The 17,130-nt window shown below is 39.6% G+C and overlaps 1 protein-coding gene across 9 annotated transcripts in view; it reads left to right on the plus strand.

Annotated features, from left to right (window-relative positions):
* pde1a (phosphodiesterase 1A, calmodulin-dependent) overlaps nucleotides 1-17,130 on the plus strand; it is a 601,233-nt gene that overhangs the window by 559,531 nt on the left and 24,572 nt on the right. For 6 of the 9 annotated variants that reach the window (XM_063052036.1, XM_063052037.1, XM_063052038.1 and 3 more), the window contains 2 exons: nucleotides 2,225-2,412; nucleotides 10,446-10,739. In XM_063052036.1, the coding sequence (XP_062908106.1) occupies nucleotides 2,225-2,412; nucleotides 10,446-10,739 (482 nt within the window). The remainder of the gene's footprint in view (nucleotides 1-2,224; nucleotides 2,413-10,445; nucleotides 10,740-17,130) is intronic. The other 3 variants (XM_063052040.1, XM_063052039.1, XM_063052041.1) reach the window with 1 other exon arrangement.

Consider the following 17,130-nt stretch of genomic DNA (forward strand, 5'->3'; position numbering starts at 1 on the left):
GGACTTGAAGGCTTCTGTACCTTCTTCCCAATGGTTGTAGTGAGAAGAAGGCATGATCTGGACAGTGGGGGTCTTAGATGATGGATGCTGCTTTCTTGTGGTAGTACTCCATATAAATGCACTCATTGATAGGAGGACATTGCCTGTAATGGACTGGGCTAATTCACCACTTTCTATAGCCTCTTCTGTTCCTGGGCATTGGTGTTTACATACCAGGCTGCGATGCAACCAGTTAGGACACTATCCTCTGTGCATCTCTAGAAGTTTGTCTAAGTTTTTGGTGACATACCAAATCCACACAGACTTCTAAGGAAGTAGAGGTGCTGTTGTGCCTTCTTTCTGATGAGACTTAAGTGCTTGCTGATTCCAGAATAGATCCTCTGATATGTCAACACCAAGGAACTTAAAGCTACTGATGGTATCCACCTCTGTTCCTCTAATGAGGATGGCTCCTAGATCTCTGGCTCTTTCCTCCTGTAATTGATCACCAGCTCTTTGGTTTTGCTATTTATCCACCCTAATTGCCTGAAGACAGCAAACATCTCCTCCTCTGTAATTCAAATAGGGTCCATGATTTCACTGCTGCTTTGCCTCACTTCTTTAGACTCTGTGTCTGTCTCCCAAGAAAATACAGATGCAAAAAATTCATTTAAGATCACCCACATCTCTTTTGGCTTTATGTAAGGATGACCACTCTGGTGTTCCAGACCAATATTGATATTTGCTGCCCTGTTGCTCTTAATGTATCTGTAGAAGCTCTTGGGATCCTCCTTCAGCCTGTCTGCGAGAGCAATCTCACACCCTCTCTTAGCCCTTCTGATTTCCTTCTCAAATGTTCTCTTGCATTTCTCTCCTCAAATACATCATCTGCTCTTTCTTGTCTATACCTGCTCTGCAGCTTCTTTTTCTTAATCAGGCCCTCAACATCTTTCAAAACCCAAAGTTCCCTGAACCTGGTATCAATTGCCTGTTATTCTGACAGGAACTTACAAACTCTGTATTCTCAAAATTTCACCTTCTTGTCCCCAGATCCTTTCTGATACCATCAAAATTGGCCTTTCTCCAATTTAGAATCTCAACCCAAGGACTGAACACATTGTACAGCAGATGCATCTGATAATCTCAGAAGTTATGAGGAGTATAGATAGGATAAATACAGGCAGTCTTTTTTCCACTCTGGTTGGGTAAGACTAGAACTAGAGGTCAAAGATTAAGGGTGAACAGTGAACTATTTAAGGAGAACCTAATGGGAAACTTCTTCTGTCAGAGGATAGTGTGAGTATGGAGCAAGCTACCAGCGAAAGTGGTGGATGGGGTTTTGATAGAAAAATGTAAGAGAAGGTTATATAAGTATATGGATGGGAGTGGCATGGAGGGCTATAGTCGAGATGTGGATTGATTGGACTAGGCAGAATAACAGTTTGGCATGGACTAGATGGGCTGAAGGGTTTGTCTCTGTGCTCTAGTGCTCTATACCTCTATTTCATCAGGGATTGTTTCCAAATGATCTGTGCTGACAAACTGAATAAACTTTGTCTTTGCCTCTCAATTTCTGGAGTGTCAATTTATTTGAATAGTTCGCTGGACTTCATATAGCAGATGAGTAAAGGTTACACTTTCTGTTTTCTTTTATATTTAGCTTTTAACTAATTAACAATAGTTTAATTTGTTGATTAAATTTTACTTTTTAGTTACTCTTAATATGATGTTTAATATTTTCAATTTGTTATATGTATTCCAATTGTTACGAACTGGTCCTAATCAGGAATTGCTATCACAAGGACATTTGGGGAACCATAGTCCACCATTAAGACCTGGTCAGTGCTTATGGTTCTGCTCAACCTCATAGCACTGAGGATATTGGGAACCAAGTGCAACCACGGGATTAGCCAAAGGGATGTATTTGAGGCAGGAGGAAAAACAGTATACGAATAAATTGAGCTCATAAAATCTAAAAAAAGCTAGGAAGAACAATCAGAAGACTTAGAAAGTAATTCAGAAGTGATACTGAAGAGATATACCAGAGCCAAACAAATGAATTTCCTTTTATTGGCCAAAACATTTTGTTTTCTTTACATAATCTAATTGTAAAAGCAACCCATTTAAAACATGTCTGATTTAGACAGGCACTGCTCATTTTTGCTAAAAAAAATTACCTAAAGTTTAAAAGTTTCCTTCATCATGTCTCAACAACTAACATGTCTTTTTTTGTGTGTTGTTAAAGTCTTACCAATATTGGAGTAGGAAGCACTCCAGAAACATCCAGAAGGCACAGTGTAAGGAGTGTTCCATCAGATGGAGGCTGTTCTATTGAATATTCTGTGGCTACTGTGGACCTCAAATGCTTTAAGTTGAACTGGATGGACATAATTCAGCAAAACAAAGAAAAGTGGAAAGAGCTGGCAATTCAAGGTGTGTGCGGGTCATTAATATCTTGTGGTATAAACTTTTGATGTGTCTGACAATTACTCCAGTGATTGGTAGATTTGTATAAACATCAGAACTTAGGAAACCCACAGTAATCCTGGAAGATGTCATTGTTAACTGTGTTTGGGGTTTGAAAGTCAGAGTTCAAAAATGATGTCCATAAGGCCATGAGGCATGTCTGCAGAAGGCAGGTAGCTGATTGATCCAGCAGCAGCACAACAGAGTAGTGGTTAGTGCAATTGCTTTACAGCCACAGTGATCACTGATCAGGGTTTGATTCCTGCTGTTGTCTGTAAGGAGTTTGTATGTTAACCCCGTGAAGGCATGGGGTTCCTCCGAATGCTCTGGTTTCCTACCTCAATTTAAAGGTGCACAATTTGGGTTATTAAGTTGTAGGCATGCTATGTTGACGGCAAATGCATGGCAAAACTTGCAGGCTTTCCCCAGCACAACCTTTGCAGATTTGGTTGGATGCAAACAATGCATTTTACTGTAAATTGAATCTTTAATCTTATTTCTCTTTGGTAATTAGCTAGTGAATATATCTAGTGCCTAATTTCTAATCTCCATGTTATAAGCCATAAAGATAAGGAATGTGAATGTAGCTCAGCTGAGTGGAGTGTGCATCCTGTGTCCTGTTACATGTGGGAAGTTGTGAACACCCTCATGACCTACACAGCCACATACGTGGAGTGTTTCCAACTTTAGCAGCTTTATCTCAGGGTTTCAGAATGGGAGCAGCAGTAGTAGTCACCATGACGTATCCACAAGGTTGAGAACTATGTGGTTAGCGCATTTATGAAAGTATCTAAAAGCACAAATTAAGAATGTGCAGGTAGAGAGAGAATGGGTGAATATCAGTAAGACCAGGAGCAAAGCAGTAAGGATAAGAATCTCCTGATTCAGTCCTCTTCACAAATAGAATTTCCATTTAGACACTGATAGACGTGATAGCTACACATGGTAGTTCATGCCCTCTAATCCAACAGAATCATGGTAAATCTCTTTATTACCCTTTCCAAAGTTCTCACATTGTTCCTGTAATGGGGCAATCAGAATTTTACACAAAACTCCAAGAGTAGCCTTTCCAAAGTATTATTTAACTGCAACATGAAAGTTTGGCTCAGCAGATCATGATGTAGAATTAGAATCAGTTTGAGTGGAGTTAGAGACAGCAACAGGCAGAAGGCATTGGTGGAAGTTAGTTATACACTGCCAAATAGTGGTTATAATTATTTATATACTGCCAAGTACTGGATGCAATATTGGAGGATCAAATATGAGTACAATATAGTAATAACAGTAACTCATGCCTTCCTATAGATCATACATGTCAAACTCTTGGAGAAGCTCATGAAATGCATCCAGTATGTTTTTTCTAGATCAATATATTGTACAGACAACTATAGAAAAGGCTATTTTAGATGTTGCATTGTGCAGCGAGAGAGAGAGAGTTAATTAATAATGTATTAAATAAAACTTAGGAAAAGTAGCCATAACATGGTAGTGCTTTACATTGAGCTTGTAAGTGATATAGTTCAATAATTATTTCAAAGCTAAACAAAAATAAAAACATGTAGGAGACAAATGACTGATAGGGGAACTGTACTTAATGATATTCAAAGGAGAAACAGTGGCTAGTTTTTAAGTAAACTGTATGAGTTGCAAAAAAAAATACATAATGCTCAGCAGGAAGAATAGCCCAGGTGTGTTTGGCAGGAAAAATTAAAGATAGTATTGAATCATAAGAAGGAACTTATAAAGTGGCCAGAAATAGAAGTGGACCTAGGAACGGGGAATGTTTTACAACTCAGGAAATGAGAAAGGGCTTCTACTAATATTTTGAAATGGATAAGTCTAGCGAGAGTAAATTCTGGAAAAAAGGCAAAAATGGACAGAGAAAAGAGAAAGAATGGCAGAAAATTAAATACATACATTATATATATATATATATATATATATATATATATATATATATATAATGTGTCCATGTAAGGAAACACAAAAATCCTGCCAGAAATAATAGAGAACCAAGGTTATAGCAAGATGTGGAACCAAAAGGCCACATATGTATTAGGAAAAGTACAGAAAAATTGCTGAACTTGAAAGCTGATAAATCCAATAACCCTATGATCTGCATCCCAGAGTTCTGAAAGAGTTGATCACCTTGGAAAATTTTTTGGATTCTACTATAGTTTGTATAGATGAGAGATCAGTAAGTGTGACTCCACTCTCTAAAAGAAGAGCAAGAGACAATGCAGATAACCATTGATTGTACTCTAATCTCATAGTTGAAAAATGCTGCAATCTATGGTGAAGGCTGAATAGGTGATAACTGTAGAAAATAATAAGAAGATTAGCCAGCATGAGTTTGTGAAGAGAAAGTTAGCCTTGACTAATCTATGAGAGTTCTTTGAGAGTGTGTGATATCGGGTATATTGTCAACCTGACTTCTAACGGTTAATGGGAGCTGAAATGTTAAATCCTAGAAGACATAATCATTGAAGCTTTCACAATTATGAAATTAATCCTATTTCTGTCTATACCTAAGCTCCATTAAAAAAATCTGATTTGCAAGGTTCACTTGATCATCATCATAAATGAAAAGCCTGGCTCTTTGCTTCTAATCTGACTCAGAGATATCAGCAGTAACTCTCGGTGAGCAGCAGCAAATTAGCATTTTGACTTCTTCATTTTCCTTTTCAATAAAGTCAATAATAAGGTAAATTGAGCAGTGTGTAAACTGAACAGATGATTTGCTGTTGCCTCCTGCCCAATTCTGATCAACAACTGCATTCACCTACATTAAATCAATGGTTCTAACAGAAATATCATCTTCACTGTCATTAGCTGAGATAAAGATCAAACATCAAATGTACAGCCTTTCCTGTTTGCACTCTGCAGAATATCTACATATTCTTATACATAAAGTAGATTTAATAAAAAAGCCACAACTTTACAGTTGTATATACATTTTGTTTTGTAATGCCAGTAGTTACAGACTGTCTTCATTGAATAATGAAGTAGTTTGTTAATCATTACAAAGACTTTGCATCCAGGTACAATTACGAAAATATGTACCTGGATGCAAAAGGCAAAAATATTTCATACTTTGGGTGCAAAGTGTTCTGAAAGCAGCACTATCAATTTTTATTTTTGTGGAATTTGAATTTAATGCTTCACTAGATCCTGATATGTTGGTTGATTTTCATTTCCTTGGCCCTGTTCACCAGACAAAGATTAGTTTTGTAATGAGCCATCAAGACCATTGCTCAATTTTCCAGGAATAACACTTCAGTCATGTGCTTTGATGATGTGATGACGTAAGTAAGTTTAATCTTTAACTAGTTGATGCTAAATTTCTGACAATTAATAATTGTGTGTAATTAGTATACAGGATGCGATAAAGTTTAACCACTAAGTTCCCAAAGCATAAGATCATAACAGATAGGAGCAGAATTAGATCATTCTGCCCTTTGAGTCTGCTTCATTATTTCAACCTAGTTGATCTATTTTCCTTCTCAGCACCATTCTCCTGCCTTCTCCCTGTAACATTTCATGCCCTGACTATTCAAGAACCTATCAAACTCTGCCTTAAATACATCCAACGATTTGACCTCCACATCCACCAGTGGCAATGAATTCCATAGACTTATCACCCTCTGGCTAAAGAAATTCCTCCTCATCTCTGTTCTAAAGGGATGTCCTTGTAATCTGAGTCTGTGCCCTCTGGTGCTTATCTCCCTCACTATAGGAAACATCTTCTCCTCATCCACTCTATCTAGGCCTTTCAACATTCGATAGATTTCAAAGAGAAACCCCCGAATTCTTCTAAATTCCAGTGAGGATAGGCCCATAGCCATTAAAAGCTCCTCAAAATCTCCTCCTGAACCACTTCTGAATCATCTCCAATGTTCCAATGTCAGCACATCCTTCCTCAGATAAGGGGCCTAAAACTACTCACAATAACCGAAGTGAGGCCTCACCAGTGTCTTATAAAGCCTCAGCATTACATCCTTGCTTTTATATTCAGGTCATCTCGAAATGAATGCTAACATTGAACTTGCCTTCCTTACCACTGACTCAACCTGCGAGTTGACCTTTAAGGAATCCTGCATGATGTCTCCTAAGTCCCTTTGCACCTCAGATTTTTGAATTTTCTGCCTGTTTAGAAAATAGTCTATGGTTTTGCTCCTTCTACTAAAATGTGTAACCATACACTTTCCGACACTGTGTTCCATCTCCCACATCTTTGCCCGTTCTCCTAATCTGGCTAAGCCTTTCTCAGCCTCCCTGTTTCTTCAACAAGACCTACTTCTCCACCTACCTTTGAATCATCTGCAAACCTTGCAACAAAGCCATCTATTCCGTCATCCAAATCACTGACACTGTAAGTAGAATCGGTCCTAACACAGGCCCCTGCAGAACAACCATTGTCACTGACAGCTTATCAGAAAATGCTCCCTTCATTTCCACTCTTTGCCTCCTGTCAAGCAATGAATCCTCTATCCACACCAGTATCTTTCCTGGAATCTCACTGGCTCATAGCTTGTGAAGCAGCCTCATGTGCAGCATCTTGTCAAAGGCCTTCTGAAAATCCAAGTACAGAACACCCACTGATTCTCTTTTGTCTATCCTGCTTGTTATTTCCTCAAAGAATTCCAACAGATTTGTCAAGCAAGGTTTTCCCTTGAGGAAATCATGCTGACTTTGGTCTATTTTATCATGTGCCCATTTAACAATCGACTCCAACATTATCCCAGCCACTGAGGTCAGACTAACTGGCTTATAATTTCCTTTCTTCTGCTTCCCTTCCTTCTTGAAGAGTGGAGTGACATTCGCAATTTTCCTGTCCTCCAGAACCATGCCAGAGTCTAGTGATTCTTCAAAGATCATTACAAATGCCTCCAAGCTTTCAGCACTAAATCTGCTCCCGTCATTCAATTGCAGGATACTTTCTGAGACTGATGTTAAATAATATTTTGAAATTAATAACCAGGTTTGATATAGCAAAATTTCAAATCATGAAAAACTAGAGATTTGTATTTAAATTAAATTAAATTAAATTAAATTAAAGGTTAGTCCTGACGAAGGGTCTCGGCCTGAAACGTCGACTGCACCTCTTCCTAGAGATGCTGCCTGGCCTGCTGCGTTCACCAGCAACTTTGAAGTGTGTTATTTGTATTTAAATAGTAGTTTCTGTGAAAGTTTTAAACTAGAGTTGTTTATTCCTAGTAAACTACCAATTGAAACAGCAAATTTGGAATCTACAATTGCTTCAAGGACAGGAAGCAGAGGTGATGATTCATGTTTGTCCTTATGAATGGACAGATAATACCAACGGAATTCCACAATGCTCAATAATTAGTCAATTTCTTTTTGTTGCTTTTATTACGGATTTGAACTGAAACAAACTGGAAGTGATGAAGAAGTTTGCAGATGATACAAACATTCACATTGAGCAGATGTTTCAAATCTCCAGCACTAGATTTCACTGGCAGGTTGCAGAATGGATTGAATATGATCTGAAAATTTCATAATGATGCAGTACTTGAGTAGGTTGAGACTAAGATAATAGGGTACAGTAATGCAAAAGTAAAATAAAAGTAAAGAGAGACTGCTATCAGTATTTAGAAAGTCAGGTAACGTCTGGTGAGAGGAAAAAACAGACTTAACATTTCAGACCAACCAAGTTAATATTAATAGGTTCTTTTTTTCACAGATGTTGCCTGACTTGAAAAATACTTCCAGTACTTTATGTTTTGTTTTATTTCATGTAACACACACCATTGTTGACTGAAAATGCTAGAAAGAACATATGGAGAATGGGATATTCCACTTCCATCTTCTATCTGATGCAAAGTTATCACAAAGGCAACACTTAATAGGTCCAAATAAAAACAGAAACAACACAAATTCCTGATTCACCATGAGATGGTCCGGCATGCACAGGCTATCTAAATAGTTATCTTTATTACTATACTAATCAGTAGCTTCTGAATAGTAGATGCTGCTGTTTCACAAAGAATGATATTTTCTGTTTCAGGATGTAATATACATATGGGACCCTAAACAGGGATAGAAGACAAACAGGAGATATGTAACAATAAGCTCTGTGACCTTCAGAAAGGCTGATGCAGGAGGGGCTTTAAAATTAATAAAGTACAAAAACAAGCAACTTTTTTAGGTTCACTGTACTTCCTGTAGATAGACTCCTGTAGACCCAGAAGACACAGAAGGAGTATATGCCCTGAATGCTCTGCCCATTATTGCCCCACCTAGTCTTACAAAACTAAGCAGGTAATAATCTCCTGATTATTTTTTTATGAATGCTATCAGCTGTCTTAGAGCTGATGCCCCGCCATTCATATATCATCAGCTATCGGGTTGGCATTTCCTAGGGACTAGTGTTGTAGTGATGAGAAGACTTACGTGTAAAGTGACAGAAATGCTATTTAGAAATTGCTCTCAATAATTAGATTTTTTTGCTCAGGATCTGTATACTAATTTCTTCCCATATTGTGCAATTCCTTAATTTGTCTTTCCTCACTGTCCATTCTTATACAGAGCAAGATTTTTGTGATTGGCCATCTGTATGTGTTAATGGGGCCATTTCTCAGTTGTTTGTATCGTGGTAATAGAAACCAAACCCTATTACATGAACCCTTAGATGAAGAAAAACCTGAGTTCTTACTTTCTGATGATAACTTCACCAAAGGTAATGAAAGGTACACAGAGTAGCAGAGAATCAAAACAGAGCCAGAGTGTAAGGGAACATGAGTCGGGTCAATTCTCACCTCTCCTGTAAGGAGCTAGTACGTTTTTCCTGTGCCCATGTGGGTTTCCTCCCATATTCCAAAGGTGTAACGTTAGCATTAGTGGGCATGCTATGTTGGCACTGGAAGTGTGCCAACACTTGTGGGCTGCCCAGCATAATCCTTGCTTATTTGATTTGACGCAAGTAAACATTATGTTTCCATGTGCATGACAAATAAAGCTGATCTTCAACTCTCTCTTTTTGCACAACATTCAATCTGATTATGCCAGATGTATCCATGCTTCTGGTCAAAACATTGAAAATGTAACTGGTTGAATTTGGGACTACTGAATGATCAGCTTCCTGACAGGCTATCAGTTTATATTAGAATTGAAAAATGTGGAAAACACAGTGATGTTGTCTGCAACAGATATAATTCTCACTAACTACGCTCACCTTATAGTTTTTGTTCATCCTAACTCTTTCCAATTGATCTCAGTAACCCATCAACCAGATGACTTCTACAGTTTACCCTGAAGCAATCCTGTCTCGTCCCATCAAATATTCCTTTGAGTAATTTTAGTTAGGGGACAGGTCTTATCAGTTATTATCTACATTTAGATGATCTATGACTATTTGATATTTAATTCCATGTTAATGCTCAACTCACATAAACCTCAGCGATAATGTTCATCCAGCACTAAAGCAAATGATAAGAACAATAGATCCTTCAAAGAGTTGAGAGGTTTACCCCGTCAAGTTCTGAGTCATAGTCCTACATAGCATCTCACCCATCTCAGAAGAAGGAGTATTTATAAGGAAATGTTGCCCAGGAATCCTGATCTTAATTGTCAGTGACTCCTCTAAGAAATACTAATGCAGGGATAATTGAGTGAGCACTGGAAATGACCTTAGTCACTATGTCCTAAGATCATGTTTAAGAAGCTTTCATGACTATTGGCTAAATAAGTGAGATACTAGAAGATGACTAGTATTTTTGAATGAATGTCCCAATAAGGAATCAATATTTTTTCAAAGATGATGAATAAGGTTAAATCTAAGGCTAGATATTTTTTTCTGAAATAAATTTATTGACGGTATTTGTATAGAACTCAACAGCCCAATCAGTCCATGTGGGGTTTGATTTTGCTTTAACCCTAAAAAAGGTAACTCACAAGTTATGAGATCAATGTTTACTTTCTTAATTATCACCTTAAATATTTTACTTCTCTTTCTTTTAAAAAAAACTTGCAAACTACAGAAGAAAAAACAAGACTGAGTAAAGAACAAAATGAGCATGATGACCACCATGAGAACAACAATGAGAATCTAATGGCAGCAGATGATAACGTAAGTGTGGGACATGATGAAGAGATCCAGGAAAGAAATATCTCTCCATTCAAGTCTCTTGTAAACCAAGCTTGCCAACTTTCAACAGCTACCAACAACCCTATTCTGCAAAAACATCTCTACACCACCAGTTGTGATTCTGCAAGTTGGGAACATGATGCTGATCCAGCAAAGACTCTGATTCAACATGGACCACCATGGAATGGTAACTCCACTCACTGATTAGGTAGTAATACTTTAGGAAAGTGTATCAATTATTATTTGGAGTAATGTTGAAAGTGGCTGCTTTTCAAACTTGACTGACCAACATCTTCTGATTGGATCCTGATGATCTCACTTAAGCTCAGAGATTAAGATATAATTTTTTTTTGTTTGCATACTGAATGAAATTTGCTCTGCAAACTGAATTTCTGTACGGACTTGGTAACAATTCTCAGAAGCAGCAGGATATGAGCGATGTTTTCGTTTGTGCAATACTCAGTCAGTCAATATGGAAAATAGACATCGGTGTAGATTTCTGAGAAGGGTTGTAATAATACTGATATAATATTTGCTATTCATAAGATTGTACCAAATAGAGTGAAGTACAGTTACTCTCAAAATGAAAGATGTTGCTGTACTATTTGCTATCAATGCCACTTCCTATGGTTTGTGGTGCTATATTTACATTCACTTTGTAAATACCACAGTCAAAACAGGTGAACTGATTTCTCCATTTTGTTTGCAAGTTTGATCCGGACTCCCATTGATACCCTAACTCTGCAATCATCCCACATTCTTCCAGAGAGCTTCAGGAGAGACGTTGGTGTCATGTTTTCCTACTTTGCTATTTTTGCTTGGTGTAACCTGTGAGTTTATCGGCCTTCTTTATTATTCAGTGATATTCCCATCTGTCATCAGATTCATTTGAGTCATAAAGCTTTGACTAACTTAAAGGGATAGTCAGATTTTTGATAAAATGTTATATGTTTGAATTTGAAATTTAGCTACTGCTTCAGAAATGAGACTTGGCTGGCATGTTTAATGTAGCATACAGCACCAGTGAGTTAGAAGTTTGTACATTCTCACTATGGCCTTGTAGGTTTCCTCGGGTTACTTCAGTTTCCTCCCTCATCCCAAAGATCATAAGACCATAAGAAATAGGAGCAGAATTAGGCCATTCAGCCCATCAAGTCTGCTCCACCATTCCATCATGACTGATTAATTATCCCTCTCAAACCCATTCTCCTGATTCTCCCCACAACCTTTGACTCCTTACTAATCAATAACCGATCAAGCTTCGCTTTATATATACCCAGTGACTTGGCCTCCACAGCTGTTTGTGACAATGAATTCCATGGATTCTCCACTCTCTACATAAATAAATTCCTCCTCAACTCTTTTCTAAGGGGAAGTCCTTGTAGTTTGAGGCTGTGCCACCTGATCCAAGACTCTGCCGCTGCAGGGAACACCCTCTCCACATCCACTCTACCTAAGCCGTTCAATATTCAGTAGGTTCCAATGAGATTCCCTCTCATTCTTCTGAACTTCAGCAAGTACGGGCCCAGATTAAACACTCCCTATGAGTTAACCATTTAATTCCCAGATTCATTGTTGTGGACCTCCACTTGACTCTCTTCTATGTCGGCACATCCTTCCGTAGATAAGGGGCCCAAAACTGCTCACAAAACTCCAAGAGTAGTCTGACCAATGCCTTGGGATAATTATTCATCTGGGTGTACAAGTTAGTAGGTTAATTGGTCACGTGGGTGTAATTGGACGGCACAGGCTTGTTTGTCTGCAAGAGACTGTTACCATGTTGTATCTCTGAAAAGAAAATTTACTGGTTCCCATTTAAATTGAGCTGTCTAACGTCAGACCAATTGCAGGCAAGCTATCAGTGTTTGAGGCCACAATAAGGTAGAGGCCAGGATTAGTTACCAGTGAGGTCACAACTTTAGGAAAAAGGAACTGAATCTAAGAGCAGGTTTTAGTTATTTGAGGAAGAAGGAAGCCAAACAGGAAAAAAACTAACTTGTTTTTGTAGGGAAAAGGCCCTATTATCTTATTACGGAAGTGGCAACAGAACACCTAGAAAAATAATGAAAGGTTTGAGTAGAGAGAACATGGATTTATGAAACGTAAATCATGCTTGACAAATCTGTTAGGATTCAATGAAGTTGTAACTAGCGTGACGGATGAAAGGGAATGTACACACAGTGGCCACTTTATTAGGTACCTCCTATATCCAATAGAGTGGCCACTGAATGTATGTTTGTGGCCTTCTGCTGCCGTAGCCCATTCTCTTCAAGGTCCAAATTGTCATGCATTTAGAGATGAAAACCACATGTAACATGTGGTTACCTTTCCAACAGCTTGAACCATTCTAGCCATTCTCCTCTGACTTCTCATTAACAAGGACTTTTTGCCACACACTATATTTTTCTTTGTGTCTCACACCATTCTCTGCAAACTCTAGAGGCATGTTGTGCATGAAAATCCCAGGAGATCAGCAGTTTCTGAGATATTCAAACCACCCCATCTGGCATCAACAATCATTCCGCCATCAAAGTCACTTGAGTAACACACATCAAAGTTGCTGGTGAACGCAGCAGGCCAGGCAGCATCTATAGGAAGAGGTGCAGTCGACGTTTCAGGCCGAGAACCTTCGTCAGGACTAACTGAAGGAAGAGTGAGTAAGGGATTTGAAAGTTGGAGGGGGAGGGGGAGATCCAAAATGATAGGAGAAGACAGGAGGGGGAGGGATGGAGCCAAGAGCTGGACAGGTGATAGGCAAAAGGGGATACGAGAGGATCATGGGACAGGAGGTCCGGGAAGAAAGACAAGGGGGGGGGACCCAGAGGATGGGCAAGGGGTATATTCAGAGGGACAGAGGGAGAAAAAGGAGAGTGAGAGAAAGAATGTGTGCATAAAAATAAGTAACAGATGGGCTACGAGGGGGAGGTGGGGCCTTAGCGGAAGTTAGAGAAGTCGATGTTCATGCCATCAGGTTGGAGGCTACCCAGACGGAATATAAGGTGTTGTTCCTCCAACCTGAGTGTGGCTTCATCTTTACAGTAGAGGAGGCCGTGGATAGACATGTCAGAATGGGAATGGGATGTGGGATTAAAATGTGTGGTTACTGGGAGATCCTGCTTTCTCTGGCGGACAGAACGTAGATGTTCAGCAAAGCAGTCTCCCAGTCTGCGTCGGGTCTCACCAATATATAAAAGGCCACATCGGGAGCACTGGACACAGTATATCACCCCAGTCGACTCACAGGTGAAGTGTTGCCTCACCTGGAAGGACTGTTTGGCGCCCTGAATGGTGGTAAGGGAGGAAGTGTAAGGGCATGTGTAGCACTTGTTCCACTTACACGGATAAGTGCCAGGAGGGAGATCAGTGAGGAGGGATGGGGGGGACGAATGAACAAGGGAGTTGCGTAGGGAGCGATCCCTGCGGAATGCAGAGAGAGGGGGGGAGGGAAAGATGTGCTTAGTGGTGGGATCCCGTTGGAGGTGGCGGAAGTTACAGAGAATAATATGTTGGACCCGGAGGCTGGTGGGGTGGTAGGTGAGGACCAGGGAACCCTATTCCTAGTGAGGTGGCGGGAGGATGGAGTGAGAGCAGATGTACGTGAAATGGGGGAGATGCGTTTAAGAGCAGAGTTGATAGTGGAGGAAGGGAAGCCCCTTTCTTTAAAAAAGGAAGACATCTCCCTTGTCCTAAAATGAAAAGCCTCATCCCGAGAGCAGATGCGGCGGAGACGGAGGAATTGCGAGAAGGGGATGGCGTTTTTGCAAGAGACAGGGTGAGAAGAGGAATAGTCCAGATAGCTGTGAGAGTCAGTAGGCTTATAGTAGACATCATTGGATAAGCTGTCTCCAGAGACAGAGACAGAAAGATCTAGAAAGGGGAGGGAGGTGTCGGAAATGGACCAGGTAAACTTGAGGGCAGGGTGAAAGTTGGAGGCAAAGTTAATAAAATCAACGAGTTCTGCATGCGTGCAGGAAGCAGCGCCAATGCAGTCGTCGATGTAGCGAAGGAAAAGTCGGGGACAGATACCAGAATAGGCACGGAACATAGACTGTTCCACAAACCCAACAAAAAGGCAGGCATAGCTAGGACCCATACAGGTGAGTCACTTGAGTCACATTTCTTCCCCATTCTGATGTTTGGTGTGAACAACTGAACCTCTTGACCATGTCTGCATATTTTTGTGCATTGAGTTGTTGCCACATTGTTGGCTGATAAGATATTTGCATGAACAAGCAGGTGTACAGGTGTACCTAATAAAGTAGCCACTGAGTGTATGTGGTGCATTACAATTTCAGGAAAACCATAAGATCTAGGAGCAGAGTTAAGCCATTTATCCCATTGAATCTGCTCCACCATTTCATCATGGCTGATCTATTAACGCCCTCAACCTCAGTCCCTTGCCTACTCTCCATAAACTTTGACAACTCCCCACTATAGAAAACATCCATTCCACATCCACCCTATCTAGGCCTTTCAATATTCAATAGGTGTCGATGAGATTCCCCCTCATTCTTCTAAACTCCAGCAATTACAGGCCCAAAGCCATCAAAACCTTCTCATATATATTAAGCCTTCATTCCTGGAATCGTTGCCGTGGACCTCCAAAGCCAGCATATATTTTCCTAGATAAGGGGCTCAAAACTGCTCACAATACTCCAAGTGCAGTCTGACCAATACTTTATAAAGCCTCAGCATTACATTCTTGTTCTTGATATTTTAGTCCTGTCAAAAGGAATGCTAACATTGTATTTGCTTTCCTTACCACATATTCAACTGGCAAGTTAACCTTTATAGAATCTTGTACAAGTCCCCAAGTCCCTTTGCACTTCTGATTTTAGAAAATGGTCTATACATTTATTCCTTCTACCAAAGTGCATACTTCCCTACACTATATTCCATCTGCCGCCTCTTTGCCCTTTCTCCCAATCAGTAGAAGTCACTCATCAGACTCCTGCTTCCTCAAAACTACCTGCCCCTCCACCTATTTTCATATTGTCCGCAAGCATGAAAACAAAGCTATCAACTCCACCATCCAAATCATTAACATACAATGTGAAGAGAAGCAGCCTCAACAGCGACTCCTGAGGAAAACCATTATTCACCACCAGCCAATCGGAAAATGCCCACTTTATTTCCAATCGTTGCCTCCTGCTAGTCAGCCAATCTTCTATCCATGCAAGTATCTTTCCTGTAATACCGTGGGTTCTTACCTTGTTAAGCAGCTTCATGTGCAACATCTTGTCAAAGACCTTCTGAAGCATAAGAGAAGTACACAAAATCCACAAATTCTCCTTTATCTACCCTGCTTGTTATTCCCTCAAAGAATTCCAACAGGAATGTTAGGCAAAATTTTCCCCTTAAGGAAACCTTGCTGACTTTGACCTATTTTATCATGTGCCTTCAAGTATCCAGAAACAATATCCTTAATAATGGATTCCAACATCTTCCCAACTACTGAAGTTAGGCTAACTGACTTATAATTTCCTTTCTTCTGCCTCTCCCCCTTCATAAAGTGTGGAGTGACATTTGCAATTTTCCATTCCTCGAAAACCATTCCAGATTCTAGTAATTCTTGAAAGATCATTACTAGTGCCTTCACTGTTGCAAAATACTTATGCAGTTCATCTGCTATTTCTTTATCCCCAATTACTACCTCTCCAGTTTCATTTTCCAGTGGTCCAGTATGCACTTTTCCTTCTCTTTTATTCTTTATATATCTGAAAAAACTTTTCATATCCTCTAACTTCCCACTAATTTTTGCTAAATTAAATGGCTTCTCTTTTGTTTTTGTGCTATCTTTGACTTCCCTTGTCAGCCAAGGTTGCCTCGTCCTCCAATAAGAATACTTCTTCATCTTTGGGATGTATCTAGCCTGTGCCTTCCGAATTGCCCCCAGAAACTCCAATCATTGCTGCTCTGCCATCATCCCTGCTAGTGTCCCCTTCCAATCAGTGTTGGCCAGCTCCTTTATCATGCTTTGTAAATCCCTTTACTGTGCTGTAATACTGATACATCTGACTGGAGCATTTACAACCAAAACCATTCATGATTGCTGAACTCTTTCGGTTTCCTAAGTGGAATCAGAAGGAAGGGGAGTCCATTTCATCATGTGCGGCTGAATTTAAGAGACTGTCTGAGCATTGTCAGTTCAGTCATGGTCTCAATGTTGCATTTAGATATCATTTAGTTTGTGGAATCTTACAAGAAAACATTCAAAAACAGCTCCTAACTCAAAGACAACTTACATTTAAAAGCCCAGTAGAAATTACTGTATCGATGGAAACAGCAGGCTGAGAAATCAATTGAGCTGCAGTCATAGATGAAGGTGAGTGTGAATAAAATTGCAATGTCTAGATGGCAGCCTGCCTTGCTGAACAAATTGTGTTACTGGCCAATGGAGGTTTAAAGGTGAAATTTGCTAGAAAATGCAACAAAATAGGATACATACAAAAAGCATTTGGGGCAGACAGAAAGAAATGGACTATACTGGGAAGAGAAAGTGATAAAAAGTCAAATTTCAGTTTCAAAAAGAGCACTAATCAGCATGTAATTGATGAAAAATCTGAAAATGATGAGAG

Source organism: Mobula hypostoma, chromosome 6, assembly GCF_963921235.1.
Source record: "Mobula hypostoma chromosome 6, sMobHyp1.1, whole genome shotgun sequence".
NCBI classification, from domain to species: Eukaryota; Metazoa; Chordata; class Chondrichthyes; order Myliobatiformes; family Myliobatidae; genus Mobula; species Mobula hypostoma.